Source organism: Pan paniscus, chromosome 13 (genome assembly GCF_029289425.2).
Source record: "Pan paniscus chromosome 13, NHGRI_mPanPan1-v2.0_pri, whole genome shotgun sequence".
In the NCBI taxonomy this organism is placed as follows: Eukaryota; Metazoa; Chordata; class Mammalia; order Primates; family Hominidae; genus Pan; species Pan paniscus.
In genome coordinates this window covers 93189260-93207079 of record NC_073262.2, presented here as the reverse complement: position 1 = coordinate 93207079, position 17820 = coordinate 93189260, and the positions used below count along the sequence as shown (strand labels likewise).

The window sequence follows — 17820 nt, the reverse complement described above, 5'->3', positions numbered from 1 at the left end:
ACAAAATAGATCCCTGCCATTGTGGATATTTACATTATCTAGGGTGGGGAATAGTAAACAATAAATAAAATAGGGATGAAAATGGTAAAACTAGTAAGTACTATGAAAAAAGAAAATGTAGAGTAATATCAGTGGGATGAGAGAAGTGGGAGCAAATTGGCCAGGTTAGTTCTCGTTGAGAAGGTAACATTTGAGGAAGATTTCAGTGGAGTGAGTTAACCAACAAGGTACTGGGGGGAACGGTGTTCTAGGCTGAGAGAATAGCTGGAACATTGTATCAGCAAGCATTTGATGTCAATTGATACCATTGCTGATAATATGCACCACTTTAATCACATGGTTAAGGTAGTGTTTGTCAGGTTCTTCCACTAAAATTACTGTTTTCTTCCCTTTAATGAGTATTTTGAGGTGATGATTTGAGACTGTGTAGATAACCTCTTCCTCATCAAACTTTCTTCCCTTAGTTTATCATTCATTGATGATGCTTTACTGAATCAATAATCATGATGACATTTATCAAATGTTGACTTTTTATATCTGTCCTGTTTTTTTTGAGACTGGGACTCACTCCAGTTGCCCAAGCTGAAGTGCATTGGTGCGATCTTGGTTCACTGCAGCCTCAACCTCCCGGGCTCAGGTGATTCTCCCACCTCAGCCTTTCAAGTAGCTGGGACTACTTGAAAGGTGTGCACCGTCACATCTGACTATTTTTTTTTTTTTTTTTAGTATTTTTAGTAGAGATGGGGTTTTGCCATGTTGCCCATGAGTCTACTGAACTCTGGGACTCAAGCAATCTGCCTGCCTTAGCCTCCCAGAATGCTGGGATTACAGGCGCAAGCCACTGCGCCTGGCACCATTATTCCATTTACATTCATTGGCATTCTACTATAAAGAAGAGATTTTCCTCCTCCCATGTATTTATTTATATCCATATAGTCTCACAAATTGCCAGTTATTTCAGGAAACTACAATCCATTACTCTCATTATTTATTTTGATACTCAAATTGTCCTAGATTTAGCTAGTCAGGGCCCCTTCAGACTAGCTCCTGTGTCCTTCTGCCATGTGCCTAGCATTTTTGAGCACTACTTTACTTTCTAACAAACAAGATGTTCTAGGCATGTGTAATTTCATAGACTCAGCTCTGGAATCATACATTTTTTTCCCAAGGAACAGTCAACATTAGGTGTGTTCATTGCTACTAGCATATCGTCATGTGTGTACAAACACATACACACCCATAGGCCTGCACATACATCTATATCTACCTATTAGAAACCATGAGTTCTGAGATCTCCAATACCACAGGGTTCATGCTAGTTTTCCAGTTTTCGTATTTGTAATTCCCTTCTCTGATAATAAGAAACTTGGTTCCCATTATCCTCAAATATATTTATTTATTTGCCTAATCCCAGAATACACTAAAAGTAGTTACAGAATTGGTAAGTCATACCATTACAAAAAAAAAAAACCTAGTAACAGGAGTTCAATATTTATTTATAGTGTTTTTTTAAAATCTTTTTCAGAGGTTGTGTATTTTAGGTTAATTCATCCCAATCCACTCCCCCTTCAGTCTGGTTATATTATTCATTCAAAATATAGTTTGTTTTTATTTGTTTCAATTTCAAGGTTTTCCCCCATCATGGTCAATTTTATTATCATTTTTATTTTTATTTTTTTAGTTTGTTGACAAAAAGCCACTCTATAAAATATTTGAAGAGATTTATTCTGAGCCAAATATGAGTGACCAATGGCCTGTGACACATCCCTCAGATTCTGAGAACATGTGCCCAAGGTGGTCAGGGCACAGCTTGGTTTTACACATTTTAGGGAGACATGAGACATTAATCAAATACATTTAAGGTATACATTAGTTAGGTCCAGAAAGGCGGGACAACTTGAAGCAGAGAGCGGTGCAGTGTTCCAGGTTATAGGTAGATTTTTAAATTTTCTGATTGGCAATTGGTTGAAAGAGTTATTATCAATAGAAAGGAATGTCTGGGTTATCATAAGTAATTGCGGAGACCAAAGTTTTATCATGGAGATGAAGCCTCCAGGTAGCAGGCTTTAGAGAGAATAGATTATAAATGCTTCTTATCAGACTTAAGGTCTGTATTGATATTAAATGCTGGTTGGTTTTTCCTGAATTCCAAAAGGGAGGAGGGCATAATGGGGCATGTCCAACCCCTGCTTCCTGGCATAGCCTGAACCAATTTTTCAGGTTAACTTTGGAGTGCCCTGGCCGAGAACAGGGTTTCATTCAGATAGTTGGCGGGGTCGGGGGTGTTAGAATTTTATTTTTGGTTTACAAGTTTTGTTTACCTTTTTATTCTCAGAAAAGATCATAGTGGTTTTTTTTAATGAGATTTTGTTTTTTTTAAAAAATCTTCTTAATTTTTAATTTTTTAGATTTGGGGGTACATGTGCAGGTTTGTCACATGGATATATTGTGTAATGCTGGGGTTTGGGCTCTACTGAACCCAGCCCCCAACTAGTGACCATAGTACCCAATCAGTAGATTTTCAACCCTTGCCCCTCTCCCTCCCAACCACCTTCTGAAGTCCCCAGTTGTCTGTTGTTTCCATCTTTATGTTTGTGTTATTATCATTATTATAAGTATCTACAACATTACTATGGCTTAAAAGTTAAAACTCTATACAAAGGTATTTTCAGATAAGTGTCACTTTCCCTCCTCCCTCTATTAATTCCTATCCAACCCTTGTAGACAATCAGTTTAAGTAGTTTCTGGTATATCTTTCCTGTGTCTTTTTTTGCAAAGTAATTAGCGATGCATATTTATATAGATGGTGCCTAAAGCCATGAAACTGAGTGAGTTTAGATGGAGAAGAGAAGAGGACCAATGACTAAGCCTGGGTCAGTCTTATATTAAGAGTTCAGGGAGAAGGAAGGAGCAAGCAGAGGAGAAATAAAAGGAGCGACAATGAAGAAGATGTCCTGGAAGCCCTAGGGAGAAGTATAATAAGGAGAAGGGAATAATCAGCAATGCCAAGTGCTGTTGACAGGTCAAATAAGATGACTGAGAATTAATTGGGCATTTGAGTTAGCAACATGGAAGCACCAGTGACCTTGTCAGGGTGGCCTTTTAGGAATGAAATCCTGATTGAAGTGGATTAAAGGGAGAATGGAAGGAGAGGAACTAGAGACTGCAGGCACAGGCAGCTTTTTAAAGGAATTTTATTGCAACAAGAAGCAAAGAAATGGGTGGTAGCTGGAGGGAAAAGTGGAGTCCACAGAAGGTTGTTTCTTCTTTTTTAAATGTTGTATGCTGAGAGAAATAATCTCGTAGAGAGGGAAGAAGTGCTGCTGGGATGTCCTTGAGTAGGCAAACGTGGATAGGATCCCGTGCCCAAGTCGGGACTTACCTTTACGGAGCCTGTACATTTCCTCTGTGGAAGAAATTTCCTCCCCACAGGCAGGAAGCAGAGCATGTGCCTGCAGGTGCTGACAGGTAGGTGGCTTTGCAGATAGGAGCTGGTGGACATTCACTTCTGATTTCTTCCATTTTCAGTGAAGTAGGAAGGATCAACAGTGGGGAAGAGGATGGGGAGAAGGTGTTGAGTATTGAGGAAGAAGTTGTGAAATCCTTTGTTGCAGAGGGAGGGTGGAAGAATGAATGAATAGTAATATGTGGTATGAATGACTGCAACTTTCATGTTCCTCTCTTAAGTTCACAGTCATGGATTTGAAGTGAGACCAGTGTGCATTTCTCTAGCACACTGGTGATGCAAATGCAGGAGTAGAATGGTGGAGAGTTGGATTTTGCAAGTGAGCATGACAAAGCAAGAGGGGTACAAAGGAGTCAAGGGTATGTGCCAGGGAATGGTGTATAATAATTGATCATGGAGTTTAGGTGGCTAAAAAGAGATTGAGGATATTAGGAGGGTAAGGAGCAGGAGAAGGATGTTCAGATCCTTGGTGGGATTGGGGCACTAAATGGGTACACTGGAAGGACAGGAGATGGTGGTCACACAGTGAGATGAATGAAACACAATGTATGGAGGGGCTGCAGTCTGGTACTGACAAGGTCCAGGATATGGCCATGGAGTGATGAGCTGAGGTAGGGAGGACAAGAGCATAAGAGGAAAGGAGTCCCAGGAACTGAGAGGTCAGGATACTGGAAGGATTGGTGTGTATATTGTACATACTGAAATACCTAAGAAGAATGACAGGAAGTGGTATTGAAGAGAGAGCCACAGTGAGCCAGAAGCCAAAGTCAAAGAGAAATGCAGGGGTTGGTAGATAGATAGTGAGTGATATTACCTGATGCCTGAGATTCAAAGCTGGTGCTCTTACTCCCCTTTTCAGGGTTGCCCTACTCTTAGAAAAAGAAGAGGAATAGAGAAAAGGACAGACAAAGGCAGCAGCAAAATTGTCATTTAATGACCACTGGGTTGTCACCATCGGCTTGTAGCTAGTGCTTTGTTGTGTGATGTGAATAGGACCTGAGGTTGGGATCTGGTCCTTTAGCAGGCATGGTGAGAGAAGCCTGAATTACAGATGCTCAGCTGATCCAGAGAAAGGAAGTGCTTTTTCTTAATCATAGTAGAAAATGGTGTAAATATAAACCCTATTTTCAAACTATGCCTACTCATATAGTTTGCCACTGATTACAGGCATACTTCAGAGATAATGTGACTGTGGGTTTGGTTCCAGAACACTTCAATAAAGCAAATACCCCATAAAGCAAGTCATACAAATTTTTTGGTTTCCTAGTACCTATAAAAGTTATGTTTCTACTATACTGTTAGTCTATTACGGGTGCAATAGAATTATATCTTTAAAAAAACCCTACATACCTTAATTTAAGAAATACTTTATTGCTAAAACATGCTGACACAAAGACATGAAGTGAGCACATGCTGTTGAAAAAATGGTGCCAGTAGACTTGCCTGACACAGAGTTGCACAAACCTTCCGTTTGTAAGAAATGCACTATCTGCAAAGCACAGTGAAGTAAAACAATAAAATGGGTATGCCTGTACATTCTTCTTATCCTTTTTAATGTCTCTTGGCCACAATAACTTGCTAGAAGAGGGACTTAAATCAGCCACAGCTTGGAGGGAGAAGCATTCACTTTCAATAATGTCTGTGGTTCAGCGTGTGTTTGGACTAAATACAGATCTCTTGAGTCCACCTCTGGGATCAGAACATAGAACTCTACCCTGCGCATTTGAGTATTCTTTTTTCAGCTGACTTTGAGTTATCTTTACTCCTCTGCTCATGTTTTTGAGAAGCTTTTAAGAAGTTTTGGCTGGATGCAGTGGCTCATGCCTGTAATCCCAGCACTTTGGGAGGCTGAAGCAGGCAAACAGCTTGAGCCCAGGAGTTCGAGACCAGCCTGGGAAACATGGCGAAACCTCATCTCTACAAAAAATACAAAAATTAGCTGGGCAGGTGGCATGTGCCTGTGGTCCCAGCTACTTGGGAGGCTGAAGTGGGAGGGTCACCTGAGCCCTGGAGGCACAGGTTGCAGTGAGCAGAGATCCTGCCACTGCACTCCATTCTGGGCAACAGAGGGAGACCCTGTCTCCAAAACAAAAAAGAGAAGTTATTCTGTTTATGGATTTGCTTGTTCTTGTTTTACAGGTGAAAATTACCAGTCCAGGCCTGTTCAGAATTGTATATATCGCAGAAAGACATAATTGCCAATATCCAGAAAACATTCTATCTTTTATCAAATGTGTGATTCATAACTTTTGGATACCAAAGGAATCTAACGAAATAACCATAATCATCAATCCATACAGGGAGACTGTGTGCTTCTCTGTGGAGCCTGTCAAGAAGATATTTAACTATATGATACATGTGAATCGAAACAGTAAGTCCGATTTTATTATACTTGACTTTCTGGATTCAGTTTTTCTGGAGTAACTTTTCAATAAATTGACTTTTTTCTTCTTTTACCAACATTACATTGATAAAAAATCTTTGTTATGTGTTTGTGTGTCTTTTTTACTCCAGTCATGGATTTCAAACTCTTCCTTGTGTTTGTGGCAGGAGTTTTTCTTTTCTTTTATGCAAGGACCCTGAGTCAGTAAGTATTCCTTTTTATATTTTTAACTTTGTGAATGAAAAGGGATTTAGATCATTTTTGACCACATGCTAAGTATTTTCACACTATTGTGCATTTGTAGTTCTTACTTTAGGTTTTGCAAACAATAGGTCTGAAGATGGTATTGGAAAGGCCTTTGAAAACAGTAACAGTTATTTTTATCATGTGATATGTATATGTTACAAAGTGCTTTCACATATTTTATGTATTAACATTTTATTAGATCTTGATAACTATGCAAGCTCTGTATTATTGTTCTCATTTTATAGATGAGAAAAGCAACATCCTTCATCACACTACTAGTTCTTATCAGGGCTGGAGATTTGTTCCCTGGTTTTCTGGTCCACACACCTTGCTCTATTACATTAGAGCCACCTACTAGATTTATGACCGTGATACAGAAGGCTGAATATAGCAAATTTCTGACTCTTAGAGAAACATTATCATTTTCTTTTTTATTACTGACATGTTCTCATCTGAGAAACATATTATTCTGATGTTTTGCTTCTTGGAATTCTCTCATGAGAAAGAAATCTTTTTTTCAATATTTTACTTCTTAGCTTGTAGATTCTAGGTTAGTACCCAACACTCGTCAGCTATTCTTAACATTGTTCATTTTGAAGCTTTTCCTTATAGTATTACCAAGTGTGTTTAATGTCATCCATGAACTTTATAAACCAGATGATGCATACATAGCATGAAGAATAAAGCCTGGACTCTGACGAGCTGGGCTGTAATCCCAAATCCTCCACTGAGAAGATACTGACTTAGGGAAGATTTTTTAACTTTTTGGTGCCTTAATTTTCTCCTTTCTAAAACCTAGAAAAGTGCCGGCTACATGATAGGTGTTTAGTAATTATTGTCTGATCAGATCCTGAATATGAAAAATACCTCAGACATTCTGTTTTGAGTTAGTGGCAAGCAACTTACCATAAATTTCAAGTACTCATTTTGTTTTTTAAGAGTATAGGATGTAATGAGAGCTGCCATCTGAGTTTTTTGTTCTTAGTGTTATTTATGACTGATGTTGCCAGGTTAAACATGTTTTTCATACTCAAAGTGCTGTTTGGCATTTAAATGGCTTTTATCTGCTTATCTTGACAGAAGCCCTACTTTCTATTACTCCTCGGGAACTGTGCTAGGTGTTCTAATGACATTAGTCTTTGTCTTGCTGTTGGTGAAAAGATTCATTCCGAAGGTAGGCATACTATGTGAAAATGAGTAAAAAATGGAAATCATGATCTTACAGACATGAAAAATTAATCAAAATTAATTCACATTATGATAGGTTCTAATTTAAATTATGTTTCTTCATTATGTAAACCGGCTCTAAAATGTATCTTTTTCTGGAGTTCCTGATTTTATTTATTACTATATGTAGGCTTAGCTGAGTATTAAGTTTTCATGATACTTTTTTTGAGACCCCTTTGCTTTCTCGGTAATGTGTTTTTCTTGAGTGATAGGAAGCTATTTCTATATTGAGTGAAAATTTCTATTACCTTTATAGAGCTAGGAATCTCATGATGCTGAACCATTGGGGCCTTGAATAACAGCACTGCTACATCTGGGAATTTCTTTATTATTATTAGTTCCCCAACCCACCTTCTTTTTTTTTTTTTTTTTTTTTTTGAGACACAGTCTTGCTCTGTTGCCCAGGCTGGAATTTAGTGACATGATCTTGGCTCACTGCAACCTCTGCCTCCTGGGTTCAAGTGATCCTCCCGCCTCAGCCTGCCCAGTAGCTGGGACTACAGGCACACACCACCATGCCCAGCTAATTTTTGTATTTTTTGTAGAGACAGGATTTCACCATGTTGCCCAGGCTGGTCTTGAACTCCTGAGCTCCAGCGATCTGCCTGCCTTGGCCTCCCAAAGAGCTGCAAATACAGGCGTGAGCCACCGTGCCCGGCTACACCTTCAATAAAATAACACACTGAACTTAGTTGAGGATAAATAAATAATTCATGTTGGTAGTGTTGCAGTTACATTGATTAAAGTTTGCAACAGCAGCATTATTTTAAGATAAATTTATTCTTTATAACAGTGCTTATAACTCCAACTTCAGTGTACATGCAAGCTAGATGGGAATCTTGTTGAAATGCAGGTTCTGATTTAGCAGTCTGCAGTGGGGCCTAGGACTCTGCCATCCCAGCAAGCTCCATGTGATGTCGGTGTTGCTGATTTGTGGACCACACCTTAAGACCCTAGGGAGTTTCTTAAATTGACTTCAAATCAGTTTGATGTAGGAGTTTCTAATACAAAAGGTTTATTTGTTTGCTTTTATTTTTATGAGAGTGAATGAACCAAAAAATGTGTCATTTATTTTCTTCCACACACAGTATAGCACCTTTTGGGCTCTAATGGTTGGTTGTTGGTTTGCCTCAGTTTATATTGTATGCCAGTTGATGGAAGATCTGAAGTGGCTGTGGTATGAAAACAGGATATATGTATTAGGTAGGTAAATAGAAAAACAATATGCTCTGTGATTGGTAAAACTGAGATGTACAACTAGAGGCCTTCTTTTGATAGATGTTTCTCTCCAACATCTAAATTTTCATTTTGAACTAACGAAAGGTGCTACTAAAAATAATATTTTGTTTATCTTATTCCCATTGTTGTTGATTACAGTTCATTTAGATCTCATTTTAGATCATTTCCCTATGACATGTTTCTTAGTTTTCTGTAGTAATGATCAAAAGAGGAAAAAAAAAGTGTTTGTCCCTTTTGAATGCACATGCTTCTGAATTGTGGTTAAGCTCTAACCACATCTAACTGGTAATGTAAAAGCTTTTCTGAAAAGTGGCTGTTTCTTTCTTTCCCGTAAGTATTCATTAGGAAAGGTGAGAAATCCTAAGTATAAATTACTAATGAAAACTTGACTTTTCAGAAACACAGAGGCTAAGAAACCATTTATTTTCCTTGTTTTACATTACAAAATAAATGTTTTTATTGTTTATTTTAACTAGAAAATAATGGACAATGAGAGAATCAATTTTCTCCTAACCTTTAGCACCAAATTTCTCACATAAGTTCACTTCCCTCAAAACAAAAGCAATTAAGTTGTTTTACTTGAAAATTGTATATTTTTAGCTCGTTCTTCTTTTTGTGCTACTTTTAAATTACAGATATCATGGTATTCTCCCCTGAATACTGCACTATTCCTCTCTGAAAAACAAGAGGCTTTTCCTATATAATCAGTTAATTATTATCTGAAAAATAATTACATAAAATCATCTATTACCCAGGCCATGAAAAAATTTCCCATTCTTGATGGCTTATATAAACTAGGGTATGGTCCAGAACCACATTTAGTATCTGTTTTGTCCTGTAAATTGCTTTTAATCCGTAGCAGTTCTTTTTTCATCATAGTGATATGCTAAAGAAACCAAGCTTGTCCTGTAGAATCTCCACCTTCTAGATTTATCTGATGACCCCTTTATGATAGAATTTAACATATTCTTCTCTTCTGCGTATTTTCTGTAAACTGGAAATTAGACTTCAAGGCTTGGTTAGATATAAATTAAACACTTAAGATAGAATACCTAAGAGGTGATGGGCACTTCACCTTGGATCATACCCAGAGACACAGAATAGCTTATAGTCTCACCATCGTAATGATGAGACTGAACATTGGATTCAGAGGGTGACTCCCTCCACTGTAAAATTACCTTTTCCTTTTATGACAAGAAGGTAAAAATAAAAAATAGAGTTTGTAGCCAATGGTGACATACAACTATGACTTCTTCCTGACCTAAGTAACCATGATAACATTTTAGTCCAGCCAGGGTGCTGTGCATTTTTCAACCTTACTTTATGGGGTAAAAAACACAAAAATTAAGGTTCCCTAATAGTTTTTACCTTTAAGTCAAGGCTCTGCCAGGTTTTTCACATAATGTCTCAAATTCAAATTTATATTATTTTACCTCTTCCACTTTTCCAGGCTATGTCTTGATAGTTGGATTTTTCAGCTTTGTTGTTTGTTACAAGCATGGGCCCCTTGCAGACGACAGGAGCAGAAGTCTTCTGATGTGGATGCTGCGACTCCTCTCCCTGGTTCTGGTCTATGCTGGTGTGGCCGTGCCTCAGTTTGCCTATGCAGCCATAATCCTCCTCATGTCCTCCTGGAGTCTGCACTACCCACTGAGAGCATGCAGTTATATGAGGTGGTATGTATCATTTTTTTCCCCCAGCAAATTTGACATTTTGAGCTCTAGTTTTATTATTTGGGAGAGTGTTTGCACACATCATGTTAATCTCATAATTACATTTGATCTGGAGATTTCATTCTGAGCAAGATTGGGGGTGTAGGGGTAGAGAGCTCCAAGCATCTGATCCCATCTTCATGGCTAGTCTTCATTAATCGTTGAGAGCTGTACCACCAATTACCAGGTAATTAGAGCTCACTCAGAATTCGCTAGAGTCAATGGCAGAAGTACTTGGACTCTGGGTTACCTAAAATATCTTCTTTTATTCAACATTTTCTTTAATTAGAGTCAAAGACTGCTTTAGTGGTATCAGCTGTGCTTACGAGATACGAATTAGGAAACAGAAATGAATCATAAATGACTGAAAGGTATTATTTGTATTTAGGACTTTCTTTTCTCTTAGGTTTTTAGTTAAGGCTTACGGCCTTTGAAGTATAAAAAGAAAAATGAAGTAAGCTCTATTGTGACAGCTTTGTTATGTTTCTCCTCAGTCATTGAGTCTGAGCAGCTGTTTTCATGTCAGGTGCACAGATGGAGATGGTTCTTGCCCTTGAGGTATACTTGCTAGACATAGGCATACATTTCTATCTCTTTTAAGTATTAAAATGGAGACTTGCCCAGGAACTAAGGGTATATAGAGAAAGCCAGGAGAGCTTTCCTGGAGGAGATATTACTACGCTGAATCTTAAAGAATGAATAAAAATAACCAGACGAATAAATGCGGAGGGCTTTCCTGATGGAGAGAAAGCCCAGTTTGGTACCATCAGGAGGTAGGCAGTGCTGTCAGTGCAGCAAGCAAGGTGGGCATGGGCCAGATGCATGGCAGCCACGCTAAGCAATCTAGTCCAGTCCTGTACACAGTGGGGTTTAACCATGAGACATTTTAGTTGGTCCATTCTGACTGCTGCCTCTACAGCAGTTATCAAACCAGTTGCTTAGGACCCAGGCAGATACTATGGTGAGTGATGCTGAGCAGGGGTAAGGCAGCAGTAACCAGGAGGACTGTGGGAAACTCTGCAAAGCAACCTCATTGAAAACGGGGCTGTTACCACTCAGCTTGAGCTGATTGCTCATGTGTGGGAATATGAGTCCTGTATTGCCAGATCGGCTGGTTTTCTAGAAAAATTGGAGATGGGAATTACGATTAGAATGTGAAATCTCAGGATTTTTAAATGTTGGCATTTAAAAGTAAAAATAATTAAAAATAAAAATACATTGAACAAACAAAAAATCACACCAGAGACCATAAATACTCATTGGCTGGTGGGATGTGGGCCATCTGTCTTCTGGCACAGCAGGTGGATATAAAGGGGAGGCCCCTGTGGCAGGAGAACAGTTATCAGACATCACAGTGGTCCAGGCGAGAGCTGATGAGGGCCTAGGGTAGGACCATGAGACCAAGGCTAGAAGAGGGAGTGAATAAATGTTCAAGAGGTAAAATTGGCTGTGAGGAAGGACACTATGGTGACTGGTAGTTTATGGAACTGGTGACTGTGTGTGTGTGTGGCAATATCACAGGGTTAAAACTGCACCATTGACAGGACAGGGAGCCCACACAGAAGATGCTGGCGGGGCTGAAAGGCAGCAGGGCAGGGTTGGAGGGTTGATGCTGACTGGGTCTCTCTTTGCCCCATCTGCCCGAGGCAAACAGTGACTCGGAACACCAGAGGTCTTTTGTCAGTGAGGCTGGTCCCCCAACATCTTCCAGGTCCCTGGCCCTTTGCCAGGCTTGTGGCCTGAGGAACTCAGGATAGAGTTCCTTCTTCCTTCCCTTTAACCATCCAGCTCCCTGCCAAGAGCAGAGTGTGTTCTGCACAATGGTTCTTTTGTGCACTAGCTGTGTTCTATAATAATCAAAATGTACTATAACTTCCTCGACTTAAAATTTTGCTAGTGAATAATTATATAAAGAATTAGGGAATGAAACAGGAACTTATAGGTTAAATAACACACCAGAGAAATAATACCTTTATTTTGTATAGTACTTTCTAGTTGCAAAGAGCTGTTTACTTATATTTTAATAGTATATGGTAACTACTCTTTTGATTATCCTTATTGAACACCTACTATAGGCCACTTACAGTGCTAAGAACCCTACACAAAATATCTCATTTAACCTGTACAGTGACCTATGAAGTAGATGAGGGAGATATTATTGCTTTCATTTTAATTTTTTTCATATGAGCAAAGTGAGGCTCTGAACTGTTAAGGAATTCCCCAAGTTCATATAGTGAATAAATCTGAAAGCCAGGACTATGTCCAGGTCTTCTGGCTCAGCATCCAGGGTTTTTCCTTCAGGGAAACCATGCACAGGTATTCAGAAAAGCAGAAGGAGATTATATCACTGTTTCCTTGATCTAGCTCATCAACTATAAGATCTTTAAAAGATAATAGATTTATCAGTCCCAACCCTCAAGAAAAAAAATATATATACTTAAATATATGTTATATAAATATAATATCCTAATAATTCTGATGCTCATTTATATTTTGAAATCTCTGGTTAAATTTAAAACCACCTCAAAATATTTTTAAAAACTCATTATAAATAAAACAAATGTTTTAGGCCGGGCGCAGTGGCTCATGCCTGTAATCCCAGCAGTTTGGGAGGCTGAGGTGGATGGATCATGAGGTCAAGAGTTTGAGACCAGCCTGACCAACATGGTGAAACCCCATCTCTACTAAAAAATACACAAATTAGCCGGGCGTGGTGGCGTGCGTCTGTAATCCCAGCTACTCAGGAGGGTGAGGCAGGAGAATTGCTTGAATCCCAGAGGTGGACATTGCAGTGAGCTGAGATTGTGCCACGGCACTCCAGCCTGGGCAACAGAGCGAGACTCTGGCTCAAAAAAAAAAAAAAATTTAAATTTAATTTAAAAAATAAATAAAATAAAACAAATGTTTTTAAAACCTTATTATTGTTACTATTTTTATGAGAGTCTTAGATTCCTAAATTTTTAGATTCCTACATTTTATGAGATTTAGGATTTTCTTGGTTAGAAAAAGAAAGTTCTAATCATGATCCACTCGTCATGTAATAAAGGAAAAATTACTATAAATTTTGTACAATATTTGCTCTTTCTCTCTAGGATTAGAATCACCACCACTAGGTGGAAGTGATATCCCACAAATCCTCCCAGGTTCTTGGTGTGGAGAGTAAATGGTCAGTGTTCTAGAGGGTCTGCATAAAAGGAAATCTGAAAAGCTTGCTTCTATTAGTGCCCAAGAAAATCAACAGGCCAAGCATAAAAAAACAAAACAAAACAAGCTTTTAATTGCCTCTGTGATTAGAAATCACCGAGGAAGAAAAATACAATTAACATCTGTATCAGAAATTGATTCTCAAATACCTTAGGACATTATTTATGATAGTCCAGGAAATGGGGAAATACACTATTAGGCCCAAACTACATGTTCTCTATACCTCAGTCATGATAACAGCAATAAAAAAGTATAGATATGATATAGAGGAAGTTAAGAAGTATTATTACTGTTACCATCTAAGAAATGTATTTTTGTAAATCTTTTTTTTTTTTTTTTTGAGACGGAGTCTCCCTCTGTCGCCCAGGCTGGAGTGCAGTGGCGCGATCTCGGCTTACTGCAACCTCTGCCTCCCGGGTTCACGCCATTCTCCTGCCTCAGCCTCCCAAGTAGCTGGGACTACAGGCGCCCACCACCATGTTCGGCTAATTTTTTATATTTTTAGTAGAGACAGGGTTTCACCTTGTTAGCCAGGATCGTCTCAATCTCCTGACCTCGTGATCCGCCTGCCTAGGCCTCCCAAAATGCTGGATTACAGGCATGAGCCACCGAGCCTGGCCTGTTTTTGTAAATCTTAAGGATTGAATTAGGAAGTAATCCTGCAATCACATGCCATGTTTTAGGAAAATGAAGCAGTGGTTTACATCAAAAGAGCTGGTGGTGAAGTATCTTACGGAAGACGAGTACAGGGAGCAAGCTGATGCTGAAACGAACAGCGCTCTGGAGGAGCTGCGCCGGGCCTGCCGAAAACCCGACTTTCCCTCATGGCTGGTCGTCTCCAGACTCCACACTCCTAGCAAGTAAGTCCCGCTCTGCTGCTGGGACCATAGTTTAGTTCAGAATGATTTAAAAAATAATATGATGGTTTGGTACAGGCACTTCAGGGTAGAAATAGACTGTTTCCCTGGATAACAGATGATGTGGAAGTTGTCAGAGGTCCCTTTTCTCAGTACTGTGACTTTGCACAGTAGAACTGCTCATGTCAGAATAAATATTTATCTGATGTTTTATAGGGAAGGCTATAAAGATAACTTCCCTATGCGAAGGGAAGGTGGAATAGGATGTGTGACCTGCTTCTCATCCTATTGGTGGGGAAAATCTTTTTTGTTTTGTTTTGTTTTAGATGGAGTCTTGCTCTGTCACCCAGGCTAGAGTGCAATGGTGCAATCTCAGCTCATTGCAACCTCCGCCTCCCAGGTTCAAGCGATTCTCCTGCCTCAGCCACTTGAGTAGCTGGGATTACAAGGCGCGGGCGCCACCATGCCCGGCTAATTTTTGTATTTTCAGTAGAGATGGGGTTTCACCATGTTGGTCAGGCTGGTCTCTAACTCCTGACCTCGTGATCTGCCTGCCTTGGCCTCCCAAAGTGCTGGGATTACAGGCATGAGCCACCGCACCCAGCTGGAAAATCATTTTTAAAGTTCACTAAGAAAGACGTCTGTCCCAACATTTTTCCTTATTGCTTTCTCTTCCTCATAACTTTATCCAAATAACAGTGCCCTCAAATTAAAGATGGAAGGGGGAAGTATTTGAAACAAAATAATGAATAATAATAAATTCAAACTAATAAAAAATAGAGACAAGGAGGAATTAGAAAACAGGAGTGAGTACATTTGGCTTACTTAGTGCTTATATATCTGCCCTAATTCTCTGCCCTTTCCATGAATAGCTGTCTTTAGAGGGATCACATAAGCCATTCCCATTTTTACACCCACTGTGTAAATGCCACCCTGTATTGATGCAAAGTCAAATTTAATTAAAGGGGATAAATAGCAAGGGAACATGTTATCTTTCAAATAAACCTTCCTGAGATAACATTAACTTTATTTAAAACAAAAAACTTATTAGATTTGCAGACTTTGTTCTTGGAGGAAACCACTTGTCACCTGAAGAAATCAGTCTGCATGAAGAGCAGTATGGCCTTGGGGGTGCCTTCTTGGAAGAGCAGCTCTTTAACCCGAGTACTGCCTGACATGCGACCTTCAAGTTGACTTCATTCTGGACAAGGAAGTGGGCAAAGGGCAGGGATTCTATTAAAGTTAGGCAGAACTGTTCTAGTGAACAGTGGCAAAAACATTTGCTGTGGAGAAAAACAAGTCAGTCTGGAAAGGAAAACCAACCCATTTTGAAGATAACTTAGCATTCTTGGTGACTTCTGCTACTTATTGTACTGTAGGTGGATACCAAAATTCTGTGACAGCCACTACCACTTACCTTGAATGAAGGCTTTCATTAGGAACAGGGGAATGGCGTTGTTCTTAAGGGGCTAGTAAGCATGAACAGGTGCTTTGTCGACACCAGGGCACTAAATCTGCTCTTAATCCCCTGAACCTATGTCAGAAGACTCTGCAATACTCTTCCTATAGTTCGTCAGTATAAGTCCTTAAAGAGACCTGAGACATGCTGGACCAGTGTTTTCCAAAGTACAGCTCACAGGCTACTACCAAGTGTTGGTCAATAAAGGTATTCTGAGGTCAACTAAGATTGATATAAAGTTAAACTAATGTATTTCAGTATCTCTCAGAGGCATTCATAATGCTCATGTGCACTGTGAATCTCCCAAAGGGGAGAAATTGTGTGCTGCAGTTTCTTGCTTAATTTGACCACAGAACTCTTTTTCATGAGATTAATATTCCTTGGAACACATGTTTGGAAAATGCTAATGGTGGTGGAACTGAGCTCTTGAGAGGTTAAATAACTTGTGCAAGACCACACTGAGATGCAGCACTGGTAGAAATCCAGCCCTGATGTATCCTTTGACTCAGGTAGACAAGATCTTCAGGTGCAAGCTTAGGAGCCATCTCCCTACAGCCATGGGCCTCATAATGTTGGTGGCTTTACTTCTTATTTTTCAATAATGGCCAACTTGCTATTTAACTGTGATAAAGGGAAATGTTTCTGAAGACATTTTAAAGTTTTTTATACATACGTAAGATTTTTATATACATACGTAAGGATTAGATACTATGATTACTTTTTTTGTATTTTGAAATTGAAGGCACTTAAGCTCTTGTGATATTTTGAATTGACTGATCCATTTAAAAAATTGTTTAGCTATAGGTGTTTGTAACAATTTCTTATAAAATGATTTTTTTTCTTGATTCATTATATTAAACTCCAGATTGAAATGAGGGGCTATGAGCTTTGACCCTGAGGAAAGAAGGCCAAAACATAGATCTGAGGAAAGATTTGAACATGGCAAGACAATCTCAGGGTTAAGATGTTGCTAAGTTGATTCTGAGAATCAAAATCAGGCTTTTTTTCCTGTGATGGGATCATAAAAATAATCTTTTTATCAGGACAAAGGTTATGGGGGAAGGATAGACAGAATTTTGGCACTGCTGCTTTCCTGAGCCAAATTAAGTAGTTTTTCTAAATCATGAAAAAAGAGCATGACTATCCATCTGGAACTTCCTAGATTGATTTTCAAATGATAGTTCCTCTTTGAAGTATTTACAGGTCTGTTTTTGCCAGACATCTTTTCATACTGGGAACTTTTTTTTTTGTAATATCCACTAAAGTTAATCTGCCTTTATATAGACTTGGATTTTTTAAAAAACCAAAGGATATATTTCCCATTCAGATTTATGGTAACTATTTTATGAGTAAATAGAAGTTTGAACATTTTTCTTATAGTTTAATCTGTTTTTTTAAATTATATTTATTGGTGATATAAATGTATCAGATGTATCAGTGCCTGTGCTCACCAAGTTCGTCTCCTAAGAGGCAGTTTGTGTGCTACAACGTATGCGTATGAGTAAATAACACATGAACAATCTGCTGGGGCTGCCAGGTACATCCCAGCCAGGACAGCCGCTGGGCCAGGGGGAAGAGGTACTGCTGAGGGAAGGAAGCAGCTCTTCATGGGCAGCTAGCCAGGTGTAACCATCACAGTAAAAACAGCCAAAGAGAGAAGAACAACAGCAGTCCTTGAGGATATTGTTTTCCATGTTTATTTTTAGAGGAAATCATAGGTTTGTCAGTTTCTGCTTTGTGACTACTGTGAGAAGCTAAACAATTAGAAGCATTACTTGTGATATTTTTAGTGTATTTATGTTGTTTTCATTTGATTTGGCGGTGTATTATAGTACTGATCACAATTCTAATCCCCATCAAGCAATGTACAGATAACTCTTCCAAGAAATGTTTCCCTCCTTTCTTTCCTCCCTTCCCTTCTCTTTCTCCCTCACCTCCTGTCTCCTCTCCTCCTCCCTTTTTAAAGGCCTTTGAACAGTTTAAACGACCACTCAATAAAATGGCTCTGCCCTTCACAGGTGGTTGGA

At 39.0% G+C, this 17820-nt stretch overlaps 1 protein-coding gene across 7 annotated transcripts in view; it reads left to right on the top strand.

Moving 5' to 3' along the window:
- Positions 1-17820, top strand: part of NEMP2 (nuclear envelope integral membrane protein 2) — a 44432-nt gene that overhangs the window by 9960 nt on the left and 16652 nt on the right. For 4 of the 7 annotated variants that reach the window (XM_063595498.1, XM_055108896.2, XM_055108893.2 and 1 more), the window contains 6 exons: positions 5606-5837; positions 5981-6053; positions 7176-7269; positions 8411-8525; positions 10012-10237; positions 14161-14337. In XM_063595498.1, coding sequence (XP_063451568.1) covers positions 5606-5837; positions 5981-6053; positions 7176-7269; positions 8411-8525; positions 10012-10237; positions 14161-14337 — 917 coding nt within the window. Of the gene's footprint in view, positions 1-5605; positions 5838-5980; positions 6054-7175; positions 7270-8410; positions 8526-10011; positions 10238-14160; positions 14338-15385; positions 17809-17820 lie in introns of those variants that run through there. The other 3 variants (XM_034954684.3, XM_055108892.2, XM_055108894.2) reach the window with 1 other exon arrangement.